Raw genomic sequence first — 17,178 nt, 5'->3', positions numbered from 1 at the left:
ACAGCAGACGTTGACGTTGATGAAACGGCGTCAATATTGGCCCACGATATGGACGTCGAGAATGGAGATTGGCAGCCCGCAACCGATTTCGAATGGTCTGTGGGGACAGTCGACCTCTAAACATCTCAGCCCTGGTTCGTGTAGCCGGCAGAAATCTGCCACGCAGGTGACGTAGCACGATTTGACGGTCTTCTGCTCGTGACGTCACACGTGGACGACCCGACCTTGGGCGATCAGAAGTGGTGCCAGTTTGTTGTAGACGACCTCGCAAGTCATACACAGTATGACGGCTGCATCCCATTGCTCTTGCGACGTCAATAACTGATCTTCCCGGTTGCAACATGCCAACGGCACGTTCACGTTGCACATTTGACAATCTAGGCATTTCAAGTACCGTTAGAACTGTGGTTTAAAAGTGTTTTTTCAATTCTTGAGGCCAATGCAAACACGTGCGTATGAAGAAAACTTCGATGCGAAGATCACGTGATCGACTGTACGTGCAAAACCTGATTTGGCACTAACGGGTTTGAGTGGGTTTTGCTAACGTTTTTCTAGAGTCGAAAGATAGGGATCCCATTTCGGATACATAGATGTATCATCAGAGAAAAATTATTCATTATTTTTCAAATTACATTTTGTGAAGTTTCTTTTTTTGACTCAGTATATATGTGGTCTCCAAAAACACCAAATGTAAAATAAATTATTACGTAATAAAACTACTCAACATCTAAAGAACTTCAAATCATTTCTGAATGTATTATTATTTAAATCGCTTAATAAGTAATATTCAAATGATCATGTCCAGCCACTTTCCATGTATATATTTCTTTATCGATTTATTTATATATTCTCATGTGCCACCGTTTGTTGGTTGAAGAATAAACTTTTCTGTCTGTCTGTCTGTCAGTCTGTCTTGTCTGTCTGTCCACAAGACTTATGAAGCTCACATGGCGTTTTTGCGAGTGACTTGGTTAATGTCAATTTTGAGAATATTGCGTGTCAGATTATATACTTGTGGTTTAAACATATTTTTATTTTTTATTTTATTTTTTATTTTTATTTCGCCAAAGCATGCAGAAACCTGGATTGGCGAACAAGCCTAATGGTTTATATAAACGCCGCTCCGGTACACTAATTGTTACAATAGCTGGATAAATACATTTAATATACTGACAACAAAAGAATAATATTGAGACCAAATAACATATGGAGTAATGGATATGTTCATGTTGGTATTGGTTATGCTGTACTATGCTGTATTATATGCTTCACTAAATTAACAATTTGCCATGGTTACATGGAGGCCAACAATTGAAGTAGTGTGGACATCACTTTGTAGCAAAATATGACATGACATTCCGTGTCCCTCAGTTTAACTGGATCAGGTTCTCGTCTTGGGAGTGGGAAGGCCAGTCCATGACAGAGCATGGTGCGCGTCAGTACTGCAGTGTGTGACGTAGCGTTCACATGTTGAAATGTCAAGCCAGGAAAATGTAACTGCTTGAACAGAATGACACGGTGAATACGTGCCCCGATGTGGCAGTTAGATTCTCGTGCACGACATTCATTTGAAATGCTGGAAATGCTGGCTAATGAAATGCCCTCCAAATCAGTCAACCTCACGAGCGCAGCCAACCTGCGACAGATCCTGGCGTATCTCCTGGTCCAACATCAAGGTTGAGCGCACTAAACTTAGTCAAGATATTTACTATATTCGGTCTTCAAGCTGTGACACCTGTAGTTACCATGATGTGTTCTGACAGTCTACCTCTGACGGTCTACCTCTGACAGTCTACCTCTGACAGTCTACCTCTGACAGTCTACCTCTGACAGTCTACCTCTGACAGTCTACCTGTAACAGACTACCTCGGACAGTCTACCTCGGACAGTCTACCTCTGACAGACTACCTCTGACAGACTACCTCTGACAGTCTACCTCTGACAGTCTACCTCTGACAGTCTACCTCTGACAGTCTACCTCTGGCAGTCTACCTCTGACAGACTACCTCTGACAGTCTGCCTCGGACAGTCTACCTCTGACAGTCTACCTCTGGCAGTCTACCTCTGACAGACAACCTCTAACAGACTACCTCTGACAGACTACCTCTGACAGACTACCTCTGACAGTCTACCTCTGACAGACTACCTCTGACAGACTACCTCTGACAGTCTACCTCTGAACAACAACTGTCTGCTTGTGAAGGATACAGTCACGAATCTATTCGTTAGTTTGGTGTGACGTCACCAGCGGCACTCCAGGTCTAGGGTGATCTCCAACGATGACAGAAGCTAACCGGTTCACAGATTGTGTACTGCCTACCGACTACAGCCCATAGTGCAATTCCAATACACGTGCAATCAAAAAAGGTGGCCAGTAACTCTCTGCACGTACTTGTTATCGATTACACCTTTTCGCACGATTTGTGAGCACATCTTTCACGTCAGTCGACAAGACCATGGTTAAATATCATATGTCTCGTTGTCGTGTGTTTGGCACGTCAAGAAACTAAAGAGAATTAGCCCTTACAATTATTACAAACAATGTTGGTGTCAAGTTCGTAACTCTGTTGTATATACTTATAATAGCGTAAGTGTTAACTGAGTGGTACCTTCCACCTTATTCTGCAGGCACACTATCCCAAAGCTTATCCTACCCCAGGAGTTGGGTTTAAAATAATTCTGTCACTTTAGAATGTAAATTGTTAATTAATAATGATAGTTGGCATGGTATGAACACTTATATATGAGTTGAATGACAGTAACATTAACTTATTTAGAGACTAAGAGCAAATTCAATGGTATCATTATTTTACTGATTAGAGTGATCTCTCCCATGTAAACCTGTGTTTTAGTTACTATAAGTGTGTCAGTAATACCAAATTAAAATACAAATAAACCAGTTAATTGCTGGCTCACACCCATCTGCAACAACACGGATAGTTATCATACTGCTTTCATCCTGACCCGGGCTGGCTATATACTTCTTTCTTACCGTGCTATACACAACAATGATATAGGCGAAGCTTGCAAATACCTTGTACAAGAAGATAACTAGCAAGCTGAAAGGCTTTGCCCTAAAAGCTTAATTTAATAAAATAGTGTGTACCTCGGGGTAGTTTATGTTCATACATGCAGTTTGCTATTGGTTTAGTTTCTTTCATTTTTCAAATATGTTTTTTCTAGTTTATTTTTGCTTTTTGTCGTTTACTAAAGCTCCACTCAGCAGTATTCTACCTTTTGATGATCCGAGATCTGCAGATAGCCGAGTATTGCCCGGACAATCCGTTTCTTGACGTCGCCAGTATTGATTTACCCATTGGAAAACGAGAATATGCAGCAGTTAAATCGATCGCCCTGTATATCCCGTTATGTAAGATACACAAGATACACTCTTCAAACAAAAAGAAACGCATAGGGAAAAACATCAGGATATATATTGTGTTTATTCAAACGAGCATATCTCATAGCAGAATGAACCTAGTGAGCCACAATTGCTTACACAGATTGACAACTGTATCGTGAATAGTGTCATCACGTTGTCATGCCAGTCACTGCTCAAGGTGTGGCCCCAGGCGTTATAGTCAGTACCTAGTGTGAGCACCACGAGCTGCTATCACTGCTCGACACCTCCTCGGAACACACCGGATGAGACGTTGGATTCTTGCCTAGGGAAACCTCCGCCATTCCTCCTGTAACGCCACTGCAAGTTCTCCAAGCGTCTGGGGGACCCGTTGACGTTGACGTACTCGTCGATCCAGTTGATCCCAAGATGTTCTATGGTGTTCAAGTCTGGGGACCTGGACGGCCATGGCAAGATATTAATGTTCTCATTGACTAGGTAGGCCATTGTCACACGTGGCTGTGGCTTGCCGATGATGTAGGTGGAACACCCGGATGTACCTATCCTGAGCAGGGTGGTCACTCGTGGTCGTCCACTTCTTGGGCGATCTCGCGTCGAATTGAATGCTGTAAAACGGGCCCACAGACGAGATATCGTACTTTGGTGGACGTTATCATGACGTGCAACGGCAGACTGGCTTTCTCCAGCTTCCAGACGTCCAATAGCAATGTTCCGGTCAGCGGCTGTCAGTCTTGGCATTTTGCGTCGTTCATTCCTCATCCGCCGAAGGCCCGGGTTCGAATCCCCACATGGGTACAATGTGTGAAGCCCATTTCTGGTGTCCCCTGCTGTGATGTTGCTGGAATATTGCTAAAAGCGGCGTAAAACCAAAACTCAGTCAGTCAGTCATTCCTCATCAATATTTGTGATACAATGGAGTGAGGTGAGGTGAAATTGGGTTTAACGTCGTGCTTGAGGATATTTCGCTCATATGACGACGTGCATGCGTGTGTATCTGAATGTGTGGCTGCTTGTACTAGCCCAGACTTAAGATGGTTTTATAGTGCTAGCCCACTGAGATACCATGCCGCAGTGAAGCAGGAATACCCCACTCAGACACATTATACTGACTCCGAGCCGACCAGTCCTTGTTGTACCCATTAATGCCGAGCGCCAGGCAGGGACCAACAAGTACCATATTTTAACGTCTTTTGGTATGACGCGATCGGGGATCAAACCCGCGACCTTCCGCTCTCCAGGCGGACGCTCTAACCACTACACCACGGAGGCGGTCGATACAATGGAGTAAATAGCAATGTTTCGGTCAGCGGCTGTCAGTCTTGGCATTTTGCGACGTTCATTCCTCATCAATATCTGTGATACAACGGATCCGGAGTAAATGTATCGGGCTTTTAAAGTCATTATCTCTACTGATGAATTCCACTCATTTCACGTGCATTGTCATCAACATGTGCGTTGCATGCGAATTTCATTTCTTCACAATTGCTGACAACGGTAACATTACGTTTATTTGGTGGTGTTTGCGCGACAAAGCCGTTACAAATCACATACGTTACATCATTCAAACATAAACATAGTCTCTAGATCGATTGCCGATATTTATTATAGTAAATTCTCCATCCTCTATGCGTTTCTAATTTGTGAATAGTGTATAACAACTCCACATAGAGTATTTAATGGGCACGCCTCAACTCGCCATGTGACTAATTGTATCCAAACTGTAGCAGCACAAAACCGGGGACTGGTGTCAGACAGTACAGCTGGACTAGGGCAGGGTGTGCACACAGCTGGTGAGTATCACTGACACGTTTCCTGCTGATGTATTGTTACTAGTTTGTACTAGTAGGTTTTTAGCCACTGCATGAGGTGTGAACATAAACATTGTCATCGACCTAATAAAAATTGTGGAGACAATTATATAATGCACATTTGAAAATTGCACATTTAGTGATTGATATTTTAAAAGTCACAAAACGAGTGGGCCTTATAAAAAACATATGAAACACCGACATGTGACAGTATTGGTCGTTTCATTTTCTTTTCATTTTACCCGAACAAATGATACCACTTCGTCTCTCGTATTCTTGCTATTGTTTCGTTTCATGTTTGTCCTTTGCTCAATATATGCATTAATGTATTTTCTCACTGGTTAGCAAGACAATTTTTCACCGTGTATGTTTAAGATTGCCTTTTCTAGCCATATGGAAATTAAATCAACGATAAGACTCAGTATCGACAGTCGTTTTATTTACTGTGTGCACTGGCCGTCTATCAATCGTCGTTGACAAGACTGCGGATATTAACGCAATTTCCTCATTTAGCAAGGCATTAGATATGTTCAAAATACCATGCTTTTGGTGGAATACGTGATGAGCTTATTATGTCATAGTTTCAGTCGTTGATTTGCATGATACATGGACTAGTACATCATGCCTCTGTATAGGTGTCTATTATTGAGGACATATAATGGAATAAAATGATACGGACTTCCAAGTATATGTACAAAACAATTCTTAAACATGTCACTCGTGAACATTGGGGTTATAATTGGTCTTCAAAAAATATGTTGTCATTAAAAATGACTAACAGGCTTGCACGTATTTGATTGATGTCATCGTTTCCAACTGAATTGCACTCATCCGTATTCTACCTTTTGATGATCCGAGATCTGCAGATAGACGAGGAGTATTGCCCGGACAATCCATTTATTGACGTCGTCAGTATTGATTTACCCATTGGAAAACGAGAATATGCAGCAGTTAAATCGATCGCCCTGTATATCCCGTTATGTAAGATAGACAAGATACACTCTTCAAAACACGAAACGCACAGGGAAAAAATCATTGTTTCCATCTGAGTTGTCTGGTCCAAACTCGACTATTTACAGGCGGCCGACATATACCCCGAGAGTGTCACATTACAAACAAAGGAAACAAATCACTGATGCACGTTTTGTAAACACAAAATAAAAAATACCGTCAGAAAGTATAAAACGCCTGTGTCGATTAATTCCAAATTGACAATTTGAATGTGAGTTATTATACATTGACTATTCAATGGGAACATGCACACATGTCTTGATACTATATTCTCTTCTTTTCAGACAGTTCAAACGGCTTTCCTATTGCAATGGCTGACAAAGGTATTTTCTTATCCAAACATTAAGAAAGCAACATTGAATGTTCGGAACCAAGTTAAAAATTCATTATTTTCCCAACACATTTGGTTTCTGTACAGCATGCAAAGAATCACTTAAATGTTATGAAAATAGTGATGGGTGCTCCTCGTAGAGCAGACCATGGTCACCTTCTTTGCAAACACCTGGTGTCTTGTTAGGTACTCGGTGATGTTATTCCTGTTCAGAGTTTAAGGCTGTACGGAATCTGTTTTGGTGCACATTAGAGACGGATTATTCTCAGGCTTTGATGGAAAACAAATCTGATTGATCAGATAGTTAGGACTCGGGTGGTTCCTTGTCATTGGCTTAGCATGTAGTCAGCACTGAGTAAAACGAGAGCATTACAATCATGTCAATAAATCTTTAGCTTGTGATCACGTTAATGCGCACAATAAGAAGTAAGCTCAAAATTAACACTTAAAAACTATTATTTGATTTTACCACTTTATAATGGCAGTTTGTTAAAAGTACAGTGTCACTATAATGTGATATAATTGTTTAAAGGAGTGTGTAAGACGATGATTATTCTCCTCCACAGAAAATCCTACCAGTTTTCTGGAGGGGGAAATTCGAATGGTACTTTCTGGAAAGACTGGAGTAGGTAAAAGTGCCACAGGGAATACAATATGTGGATCCGGAAAGATGGAACAGATATTCCAAGCAATGGCAGAGGGATCTGGTACAAAGACATGTCAACAACATTCCTTAAATCGCTTTGGGCACGACTTGCAACTTGTTGATGTCCCAGGTTTTTGTAACACAAGCAGATCAGACGAAGACGTCAAGCAAGAGATCATGAAATGTGTGGGGATGTCATCTCCTGGAATACACGCCTTTCTTTTCATTGTGAGGATAGGTAGGTTCGGTGAAAACGACAAACATTCTTTGGAAACGTTTCTGCAATGCTTTGGAGAAGACGCTAAAAGATTCGTGATTGTTGTATTTACTGAAAAAGATCACTTGGAAGAATGCGGTGACACTATTGACAACTACATATCTGATTGTCCAGTGAAACTGAAGAAATTTTTATTTGATACAAGTCATCGCTATATTTCTGTCAACAACAGAGGAACGTATGAAGAGAAGGAGAAATTTACCAAAGACCTGATAGACATGGTAAAACACATGGTTGCTGAAAATGGTGGCGAGTGCTACACAAATGAGAAGCATGAGAGATGTGAAGCTGATCTGCCAAAAGCTGCAAAGAATGAAATACTTGACGAGAAGCAGAAGCTTTTCGAGGAGAAACTTAAACAAGAAGTCGTTGCCTATGAAGAAAAATTACAGAACCAGCGTCTTAAAATGCAAGAAATGGAGAAACAACTTGGAAGGGAAAGAAATGAAGAAGATCGGTTGAAAGAACATCTAAAAGCCTTACAACTGATACTAAAGGGGGAAGAAGATAAAAAAGACAGTCAGAACAGCCTGAGAGATGGTTGAAGTCATGGTCTAAACAGCAGCTGATACAAAAACTGCAAAGATAGACGATAGAATATTGCTGTGTTTCCGTGATTCGAACATACAATGTTCATCATAGTTTTCTTCCCCCTTTATGCCTGATGGAATCTGTGAGGGCAGATAACTCAGGGAGCTGTCCGTTGTAGAAGCCGACACTGGTTACTGTTTGCCGATGGCAAAGAATGGCCTAACACACTTTGGCAATGGCAGCCTCAACCGAAAAGTTACATTAGACAGAATGCAAAACTAAGTATCACTGATTTTCCGTGATTCATCCACCTATGAATGATAATATTTTTTATGCTCAGTGGAATCTATTGGGCAGATACTCCATACTCACTATGCGTTTACTTTTAGTATTTTAGTTTTTTGCCTCGTATAGCATTCGCCAGCAATATCACGTCAGGGGACACCACAACTAGACTTGACACATTGTACCCATGTGTTGGAACCCATGATGAGAGAGCACTTTATCCACCAGGCTACCCAACTGAAGAGGACATTTGAAGGATCTGTGATAAAATTGGTGTCTGCTGCCATTCCTTGTTTTGATTTGTTCCTGAAATTCCTGTCTTATCGGGTGTAATACTGCCTTGCATTTGCTTGTGTTTGTGACAGGTACCAGGAATGGGGCACAATTTGCTCATCGTTATAACGAACACCTTTTTTAGCTTGTGTGTTTGCTTGTTACACTCGGCAATATCGCTAGATGATATTGTGGCCTGTGAATAATGGAGTGTGGAGCAGATAATCCAGTGACTGACATCACATGTGTCACCAATAAACCTGGCCATCCGATCCAGTTAGTCACCTCCTAAAACAATAACGGGTTGCCACTGACTTCACTAGTGGATCATGATTTATAAACAAATGCTTAGTACTGAATCGCACATTGGATGGTGCTTTCGGTTTTAAAGCCCTGTCCAAGTGAATTCGAGTACACGTGTGTGTGTGTGTGTGTGTGTGTGTGTGTGTGTGTGTGTGTGTGTGTGTGTGTGTGTGTGTGTGTGTGTGTGTGTGTGTGTGTGTGTGTGTGTGTGTGTGTGTGTTTATATTACGTAAATATCAATCGCCAGTAGTAGCACCAATCATCATCTGCAGACGAATAAATGTACAAACATGTTTTGAATAATTGATCTTCGTATTACTGTTTTTATTGCCTCCTTTACAAGTCAGTGTGGACCTTTTAATTTGGTCCCCTAATCATCATCCAAGACACCAGTTTACTGGTACAAATAACAAAAAATTGCATATTATCAAACGAATTAGAAACACGTTATAAATTACGTCACAACCAATGATGTGTGGCAACAACTACCTAAAAGACTTTTCAGATGGGAAGATGCATTTGCATGTACGTTGCCAAAGAGATTGTGCACTTGACAATCAAAGCTATGAATAAACTCGTAAAAACAGTAAACCTTCAACAAGTGCACAGGCCCTAAATTAAGGTCTACATGTCCCACGTGGTCCCAAACCTTCCCTTTGATTGACCCAGCCCTACACCCAGGTCTATATGTCCCACGAAGTCCCACACTTTCCCTAAATCTACCAGGCCCTACACCCAGGTCTATACGTCACTAGAAGTCCCACACCTTCCCCTAAATCTACCAGGCCCTACACCCAGGTCTATATGTCCCATGTAGTCCCACACCTTCCCCTAAATCTACCAGGCCCTACACCCAGGTCTATATGTCCCACGTAGTCCAAAACCTCCCCCTTGATTGACCCCGAACTACACCCAGATCTGTATATCCGATGTAGTCCTACACCTTCCCCTTGGTCGATCCAACCCTACACCCAGGCCTATATGTCCCACAATTTCCCCTTCATCAACCCAGCCCTACACCCAGGTCTGTATGTCCGATGTCGTCCCAAACCTTCCCCTTGATTGACCCAGCCCTACACCCAGGTCTATATGTCCCATGTAGTCCCAAACCTTCCCCTTGGTTGACCCAGCCCTACACCCAGGTCTATATGTCCCACATAGTCCCAAACTTTCCCCTTGGTTGACCCAGCCCTACACCCAGGTCTATATGTCCCACATAGTCCCAAACCTTCCACTTGATTGACCCAGCCCTACACCAAGGTCCAAATGTCCCACATAGTCCCAAACCTTCCCCTTGATTGACCCAGCCCTACACCCAAGTCTATATGTCCCATATAGTCCCACACCTTCCCCTTGATCCACACAGCCCTACACCCAGGTCTATATGTCCCATGTAGCCCCACAACTTCCCCTTGGTCGACCCAGCCCAACACCCAGGTCTGTATGTCCGATGTAGTCCCAAACCTTCCCCTTGATTGACCCAGCCCTACACCCAGGTCTAAATGTGCCTAATAGTCCCAAACCTTCATCATTGATCCAGACCCAGCCCTACACCCAGGTCTATATGTCCCACATAGTCCCAAACCTTCCCCTTGATTGACCCAGCCCTACACCCAGGTCTATATGTCCCACATAGTCCCAAACCTTCCCCTTCATTGACCCAGCACTACACCCAGGTCTAAATGTCTCATGTAGTCCCAAACCTTCCCCTTGATTGACCCAGCCCTACACCCAGGTCTAAATGTCCCTCATAGTCCCAAACCTTCCCCTTGATTGACCCAGCTCTACACCCAGGTCTAAATGTCCCCATTAGTCCCAAACCTTCCCCTTGATTGACCCAGCCCTACACCCAGGTCTAAATGTCCCATGTAGTCTCAAACCTTCCCCTTGATTGACCCAGCCCTACACCCAGGTCTATATGTCCCATGTAGTCCCACACCTTCCCCTTGATCCACCCAGCCCTACACCCAGGTCTATATGTCCCATGTAGTCCCACACCTTCCCCTTGGATCGACCCAGCCCTACACCCAGGTCTATATGTCCCATGTAGTCCCACACCTTCCATGAGTTTGATCTACCCAGCCCTACACCCAGGTCTATATGTCCGATGTAGTCCCAAACCTTCCCCTTGATTGACCCAGCCCTACACCCAGGTCTCATATGTCCCACATAGTCCCAAACCTTCCCCTTGTTTGACCCAGCCCTACACCCAGGTCTATATGTCCCACATAGTCCCACACCTTCCCCTTGATTGACCCAGCCCTACACCCAGGTCTAAATGTCCCTCATAGTCCCAAACCTTCCCCTTCATTGACCCAGGCCTACACCCAAGTCTATATGTCCCATATAGTCCCACACCTTCCCCATGATCCACACAGCCCTACACCAAGGTCTGTATGTCCCATGTAGTCCCACACCTTCCCCTTGGTCGACCCAGCCCAACACCCAGGTCTATATGTCCCATGTAGTCCCACAGCTTCCCCTTGGTTGACCCAGCCCTACACCCAGGTCTGTATGTCCCATGTAGTCCCAAACCTTCCCCTTGATCGACCCAGCCCTACACCCACCCAGGTCTAAATGTCCCATGTAGTCCCAAACCTTCCCCTTGATTGACCCAGCCCTACACCCAGGTCTATATGTCCCATGTAGTCCCACACCTTCCCCTTGATTGACCCAGCCCTACACCCAGGTCTATATGTCCCATGTAGTCCCACACCTTCCCCTTGATTGACCCAGCCCTACACCCAGGTCTAAATGTCCCATGTAGTCCCAAACCTTCCCCTTGATCGACCCAGCCCTACACCCAGGTCTAAATGTCCCACATAGTCCCAGTCTCCAAACCTTCAGGTCTCTCCCATAGTCCCAAACCTTTCCCTTTGGATCGACCCAGCCCTACACCCAGGGTCCAGGTCTCCCATATGTCCCAGCCCTACAACCAGGTCTAAATGTCCCATAGTCCCACTTCCCTCATTGACCCAGCTCCTACACCCAGGTTGTGTCCCACCCTTCCTTCTTTGATCCCTACAGGTTTACCCCAGGTCTATATGTCCCATGTAGTCCCACACCTTCCCTTTGATTCCCATGACCCAGCCCCACACCCAGGTCAATATGTCCCATGTCCAGTCCCACACCTTTCCCCTTGATCAGACCCAGCCCTACACCCACACCCAGGTCTAAATGTCCCATGTAGTCCCAAACCTTCCCCTTGATTGACCCAGCCCTACACCCAGGTCTATATGTCCCACATAGTCCCACACCTTCCCCTTGATTGACCCAGCCCTACACCCAGGTCTATATGTCCCACATAGTCCCACACCTTCCCCTTGATTCGACCCAGCCCTACACCCAGGTCTATATGTCCCATATAGTCCACACACTCCTTTGGATCCACTCCAGCTCCTACACCCAGGTCTATATGTCCCATGTAGTCCCACACCTTTCCCCTTGGTCAAACCCAGCCTAGTAGCACCCCAGGTCCATATGTCCAATGTAGACCCCACAGCTTCCCCTTTGATTGACCTTCAGCCCTACACCCAGGTCTGTATGTCCGATGTAGTCCCAAACCTTCCCCTTGATTGACCCTGCTCTACACCCAAGTCTAAATGTCCCTCATAGTCCCAAACCTTCCCCTTGATTGACCCAGCCCTACACCCAGGTCTAAATGTCCCTCATAGTCCCAAACCTTCCCCTTGTTTGACCCAGCCCTACACCCAGGTCTATATGTCCCACATAGTCCCAAACCTTCCCCTTGATTGACCCAGCCCTACACCCAGGTCTACATGTCCCTCATAGTCCCAAACCTTCCCCTTGATTGACCCAGCCCTACACCCAGGTCTATATGTCCCACATAGTCCCAAACCTTCCCCTTCATTGACCCAGCACTACACCAGGTCTAAATGTCTCTCATAGTCCCAAACCTTCCCCTTGATTGACCCAGCCCTACACCCAGGTCTAAATGTCCCTCATAGTCCCAAACCTTCCCCTTGATTGACCCAGCTCTACACCCAAGTCTAAATGTCCCTCATAGTCCCAAACCTTCCCCTCTATTGACCCAGCCCTACACCCAGGTCTAAACGTCCCTCATAGTCTCAAACCTTCCCATGATTGATCCAGCCTTACAATCAGGTCAATATGTCCCTCATAGTCCCACACCTTCCCCTTGATCCACACAGCCCTACACCCAGGTCTGTATGTCCCATGTAGCCCCACACCTTCCCCTTGGTCGACCCAGCCCAACACCCAGGTCTATATGTCCAATGTAGACCCACACCTTCTCATGAGTTGACCCAGCCCTACACCCAGGTCTGTATGTCCGATGTAGTCCCAAACCTTCCCCTTGATTGACCCAGCCCTACACCCAGGTCTCAATGTCCCTCATAGTCCCAAACCTTCCCCTTGTTTGACCCAGCCCTACACCCAGGTCTATATGTCCCACATAGTCCCACACCTTCCTCTTGATTGACCCAGCCCTACACCCAGGTCTAAATGTCCCTCATAGTCCCAAACCTTCCCCTTCATTGACCCAGGCCTACACCCAAGTCTATATGTCCCATATAGTCCTACACCTTCCCCATGATCCACACAGCCCTACACCAAGGTCTGTATGTCCCATGTAGTCCCACACCTTCCCCTTGGTCGACCCAGCCCAACACCCAGGTCCATATGTCCAATGTAGACCCACAGCTTCCCTTTGTTGGACCCAGCCCTACACCCAGGTCTGTATGTCCGATGTAGTCCCAAACCTTCCCCTTGATTGACCCTGCTCTACACCCAAGTCTAAATGTCCCTCATAGTCCCAAACCTTCCCCTTGATTGACCCAGCCCTACACCCAGGTCTAAATGTCCCTCATAGTCCCAAACCTTTCCCTTGTTTGACCCAGCCCTACACCCAGGTCTATATGTCCCACATAGTCCCAAACCTTCCCCTTGATTGACCCAGCCCTACACCCAGGTCTAAATGTCCCTCATAGTCCCAAACCTTCCCCTTGATTGACCCAGCCCTACACCCAGGTCTAAATGTCCTCATAGTCCCAAACCTTCCCTCTTTGATTGACTCCAGTTTCACATCCAGGTCTAAATGTCCCACATAGTCCCAAACCTTCCCCTTGCTGACCCAGAAGCTCTACACCCAGGTCTATATGTCCCTATAGTCCCAAACCTTCCCCTTGATTGACCAAGCTCCTACACCCAGGTCTCTATGTCCACATAGTCCCAAACCTTCCCCTTGATTGACCCAGCCCTACAACCAGGTCTTAAAATGTCCTCATAGTCCCAAATCTTCCCTTGATTGACCCAGCTCCTACACCCAGGTCTGTGTCCCACATAGTCCAACACCTTCCCCTTGGATCCATGGTCAGGCCTACACCCAAGTCTATATGTCCCATATAGTCCTACACCTTCCCCTTGATCCATACAGCCCTACACCCAGGTCTGTATGTCCCATGTAGCCCCACAGCTTCCCCTTTGTCGACCCAGCCCAACATCCAGGTCTGTATGTCCAATGTAGACCAACACCTTCCCCTTCATCGACCCAGCCCTACACCCAGGTCTGTATGTCCGATGTAGTCCAAAACCTTCCCCTTGATTGACTCCAGCCCTACACCCCAGGCTCCAAATGTCCCCTATAGTCCCAAACCTTCCCCTTGATTGACCCAGCCCTACACCCAGGTCTATATGTCCCACATAGTCCCAAACCTTCCCCTTGTTTGACCCAGCCCTACACCCAGGTCTAAATGTCCCTCATAGTCCCAAACCTTCCCCTTTTGATTGGACCCAGCTCCTACACCCAGGTCTGTATGTCCCACATAGTCATAACACTCTTTCCTTGTTGGATCCACGGGCAGCCCTTACACCATAGGTCTGTATGTCCCATGTAGCTCCCACACCTTTCCTCTTTGGTCGACCAGGCCCAACACCCAGGTCCATATGTCCAATGTAGACTCCACAGCTTCCCTTGGTTGACCCAGCTCAACACCCAGGTCTGTATGTCCAATGTAGACCCACAATTTCTCTCTTCATCGACTCCAGCCCTACACCCAGGTCTGTATGTCCGATGTAGTCCCAAACCTTTCCCCTTGGATTGACCCAGCTCCTACACTCCAGGTCTAAATGTCCCTGATAGTCCCAAACCTCCCTCTCTTTGATTGACCCAGTCCTACACCCAGGTCTATATGTCCTGGACATAGTCCCAAACCTTCCCCTTGGATTGACCCAGCCTCTACACCCAGGCTCAAATGTCCCTATAGTGCCAAACCTTTCCCCTTGATTGACCCCAGGCAGCTCCTACACCCAAGTCTAAAATGTCCTCATAGTCCCAAACCTTCCACTTGATTGACCCAGCTCTCTACACCCAGGTTTAAATGTCCCTCATAGTCCCAAACTTCCCTTGATTGACCCAGCCCCTACACCTCCAAGTCTATATGTCCCACATAGTCTCACACCTTCCCTTGGATCCACATGTAGACCTACACCAAGGTCTGTATGTCCTATGTAGTCCCACACCTTCCCTTTGGTCGACCCAGTGCCCAACACCTAGGTCCATATGTCCAATGTAGACTCCACAGCTTCCCCTTTTGCTGGGACTCCAGCCTCCTCTACCTCCAGGTCTGTATGTCCGATGTAGTCCCAAACCTTCCCTTGATTGACCCCTGCTCTCTACACCCAAGTCTAAATGTCCCTCATAGTCTCCCAAACCTTCCCTTGATTGATCCAGCCCTACACCCAGGTCTAAATGTCCCTCATAGTCCCAAACCTTCCCCTTGATTGACCCAGCCCTACACCCAGGTCTATATGTCCCACATAGTCCCAAACCTTCCCCTTGATTGACCCAGCCCTACACCCAGGTCTAAATGTCCCTCATAGTCCCAAACCTTCCCCTTGATTGACCCAGCCCTACACCCAGGTCTAAATGTCCCTCATAGTCCCAAACCTTCCCCTTGATTGACCCAGCTCTACATCCAGGTCTAAATGTCCCACATAGTCCCAAACCTTCCCCTTGGTTGACCCAGCTCTACACCCAGGTCTATATGTCCCTCATAGTCCCAAACCTTCCCCTTGATTGACCCAGCCCTACATCCAGGTCTCTATGTCCACATAGTCCCAAACCTTCCCCTTGATTGACCCAGCCCTACACCCAGGTCTAAATGTCCCTCATAGTCCCAAACCTTCCCCTTGATTGACCCAGCCCTACACCCAGGTCTGTATGTCCCACATAGTCCAACACCTTCCCCTTGATCCATACAGCCCTACACCCAGGTCTGTATGTCCCATGTAGCCCCACACCTTCCCCTTGGTCGACCCAGCCCAACACCCAGGTCCATATGTCCAATGTAGACCCACAGCTTCCCCTTGGTTGACCCAGCCCAACACCCAGGTCTGTATGTCCAATGTAGACCCACAATTTCCCCTTCATCGACCCAGCCCTACACCCAGGTCTGTATGTCCGATGTAGTCCCAAACCTTCCCCTTGATTGACCCAGCCCTACACCCAGGTCTAAATGTCCCTGATAGTCCCAAACCTCCCCCTTGATTGACCCAGTCCTACACCCAGGTCTATATGTCCGACATAGTCCCAAACCTTCCCCTTGATTGACCCAGCCCTACACCCAGGTCTAAATGTCCCTCATAGTGCCAAACCTTCCCCTTGATTGACCCAGCCCTACACCCAGGTCTAAATGTCCCTCATAGTCCCAAACCTTCCACTTGATTGACCCAGCTCTACACCCAGGTTTAAATGTCCCTCATAGTCCCAAACCTTCCCCTTGATTGACCCAGCCCTACACCCAAGTCTATATGTCCCTCATAGTCTCACACCTTCCCCCTGATCCACACAACCCTACACCCAGGTCTGTATGTCCCATGTAGCCCCACACCTTCCCCTTGGTCGACCCAGCCCTACACCCAGGTCTATATGTTCCACATCTTCCCCTTCATCAACCCAGCCCTACACCCAGGTCTATTTGCCCCACGTAGTCCCAAAACGTTCCCTTAAACGACCCAGCCCTCCATCTCCCATGTAGTCCCACACCCAGGTCTATATGCCCCATGTAGTCCCACACCTTCCCCTTGATCGACCAAGCTCTACACCCAACTCTGTATGTCCTATGTAGTCTCACACCTTACCCTTTGTCGACCCAGCCCTACACCCAACTCTGTATGCCCTATGTAGTCTCACACCTTCACCTTGATCGACCCAGCCCTACACCCAGGTCTAAATGTCCCATGTAGTGCCACACCTTCCCCTTGATCGACCCTTCTCTACACCCAGGTCTAAATGTCCCATGTAGTGCCACACCTCTTTCCCTTGATCGACCCAGCCCTACACCCAGTTCTTAATGTGTAGTCTCACACCTT

General features: G+C 46.4%; 1 protein-coding gene across 1 annotated transcript; it reads left to right on the top strand.

Annotated features, from left to right (window-relative positions):
- The first annotated feature begins 5,046 nt into the window (after nt 1-5,046).
- On the top strand, nt 5,047-8,965 carry LOC124266725 (GTPase IMAP family member 4-like). Its single transcript, XM_046701518.1, has 3 exons — nt 5,047-5,151; nt 6,465-6,503; nt 7,078-8,965. Exons 2-3 carry the CDS (start codon nt 6,491-6,493, stop codon nt 7,977-7,979), a joined length of 915 nt encoding a protein of 304 aa, XP_046557474.1. The 5' UTR covers nt 5,047-5,151; nt 6,465-6,490; the 3' UTR covers nt 7,980-8,965.
- The last annotated feature ends 8,213 nt before the right edge of the window (nt 8,966-17,178 follow it).

The sequence above is a fragment of the Haliotis rubra genome, unplaced genomic scaffold (assembly GCF_003918875.1).
Source record: "Haliotis rubra isolate DU_JTF1 unplaced genomic scaffold, ASM391887v1 Scf1277, whole genome shotgun sequence".
NCBI lineage: Eukaryota > Metazoa > Mollusca > Gastropoda > Lepetellida > Haliotidae > Haliotis > Haliotis rubra.
This window is presented reverse-complemented; position numbering and strand designations above follow the sequence as displayed.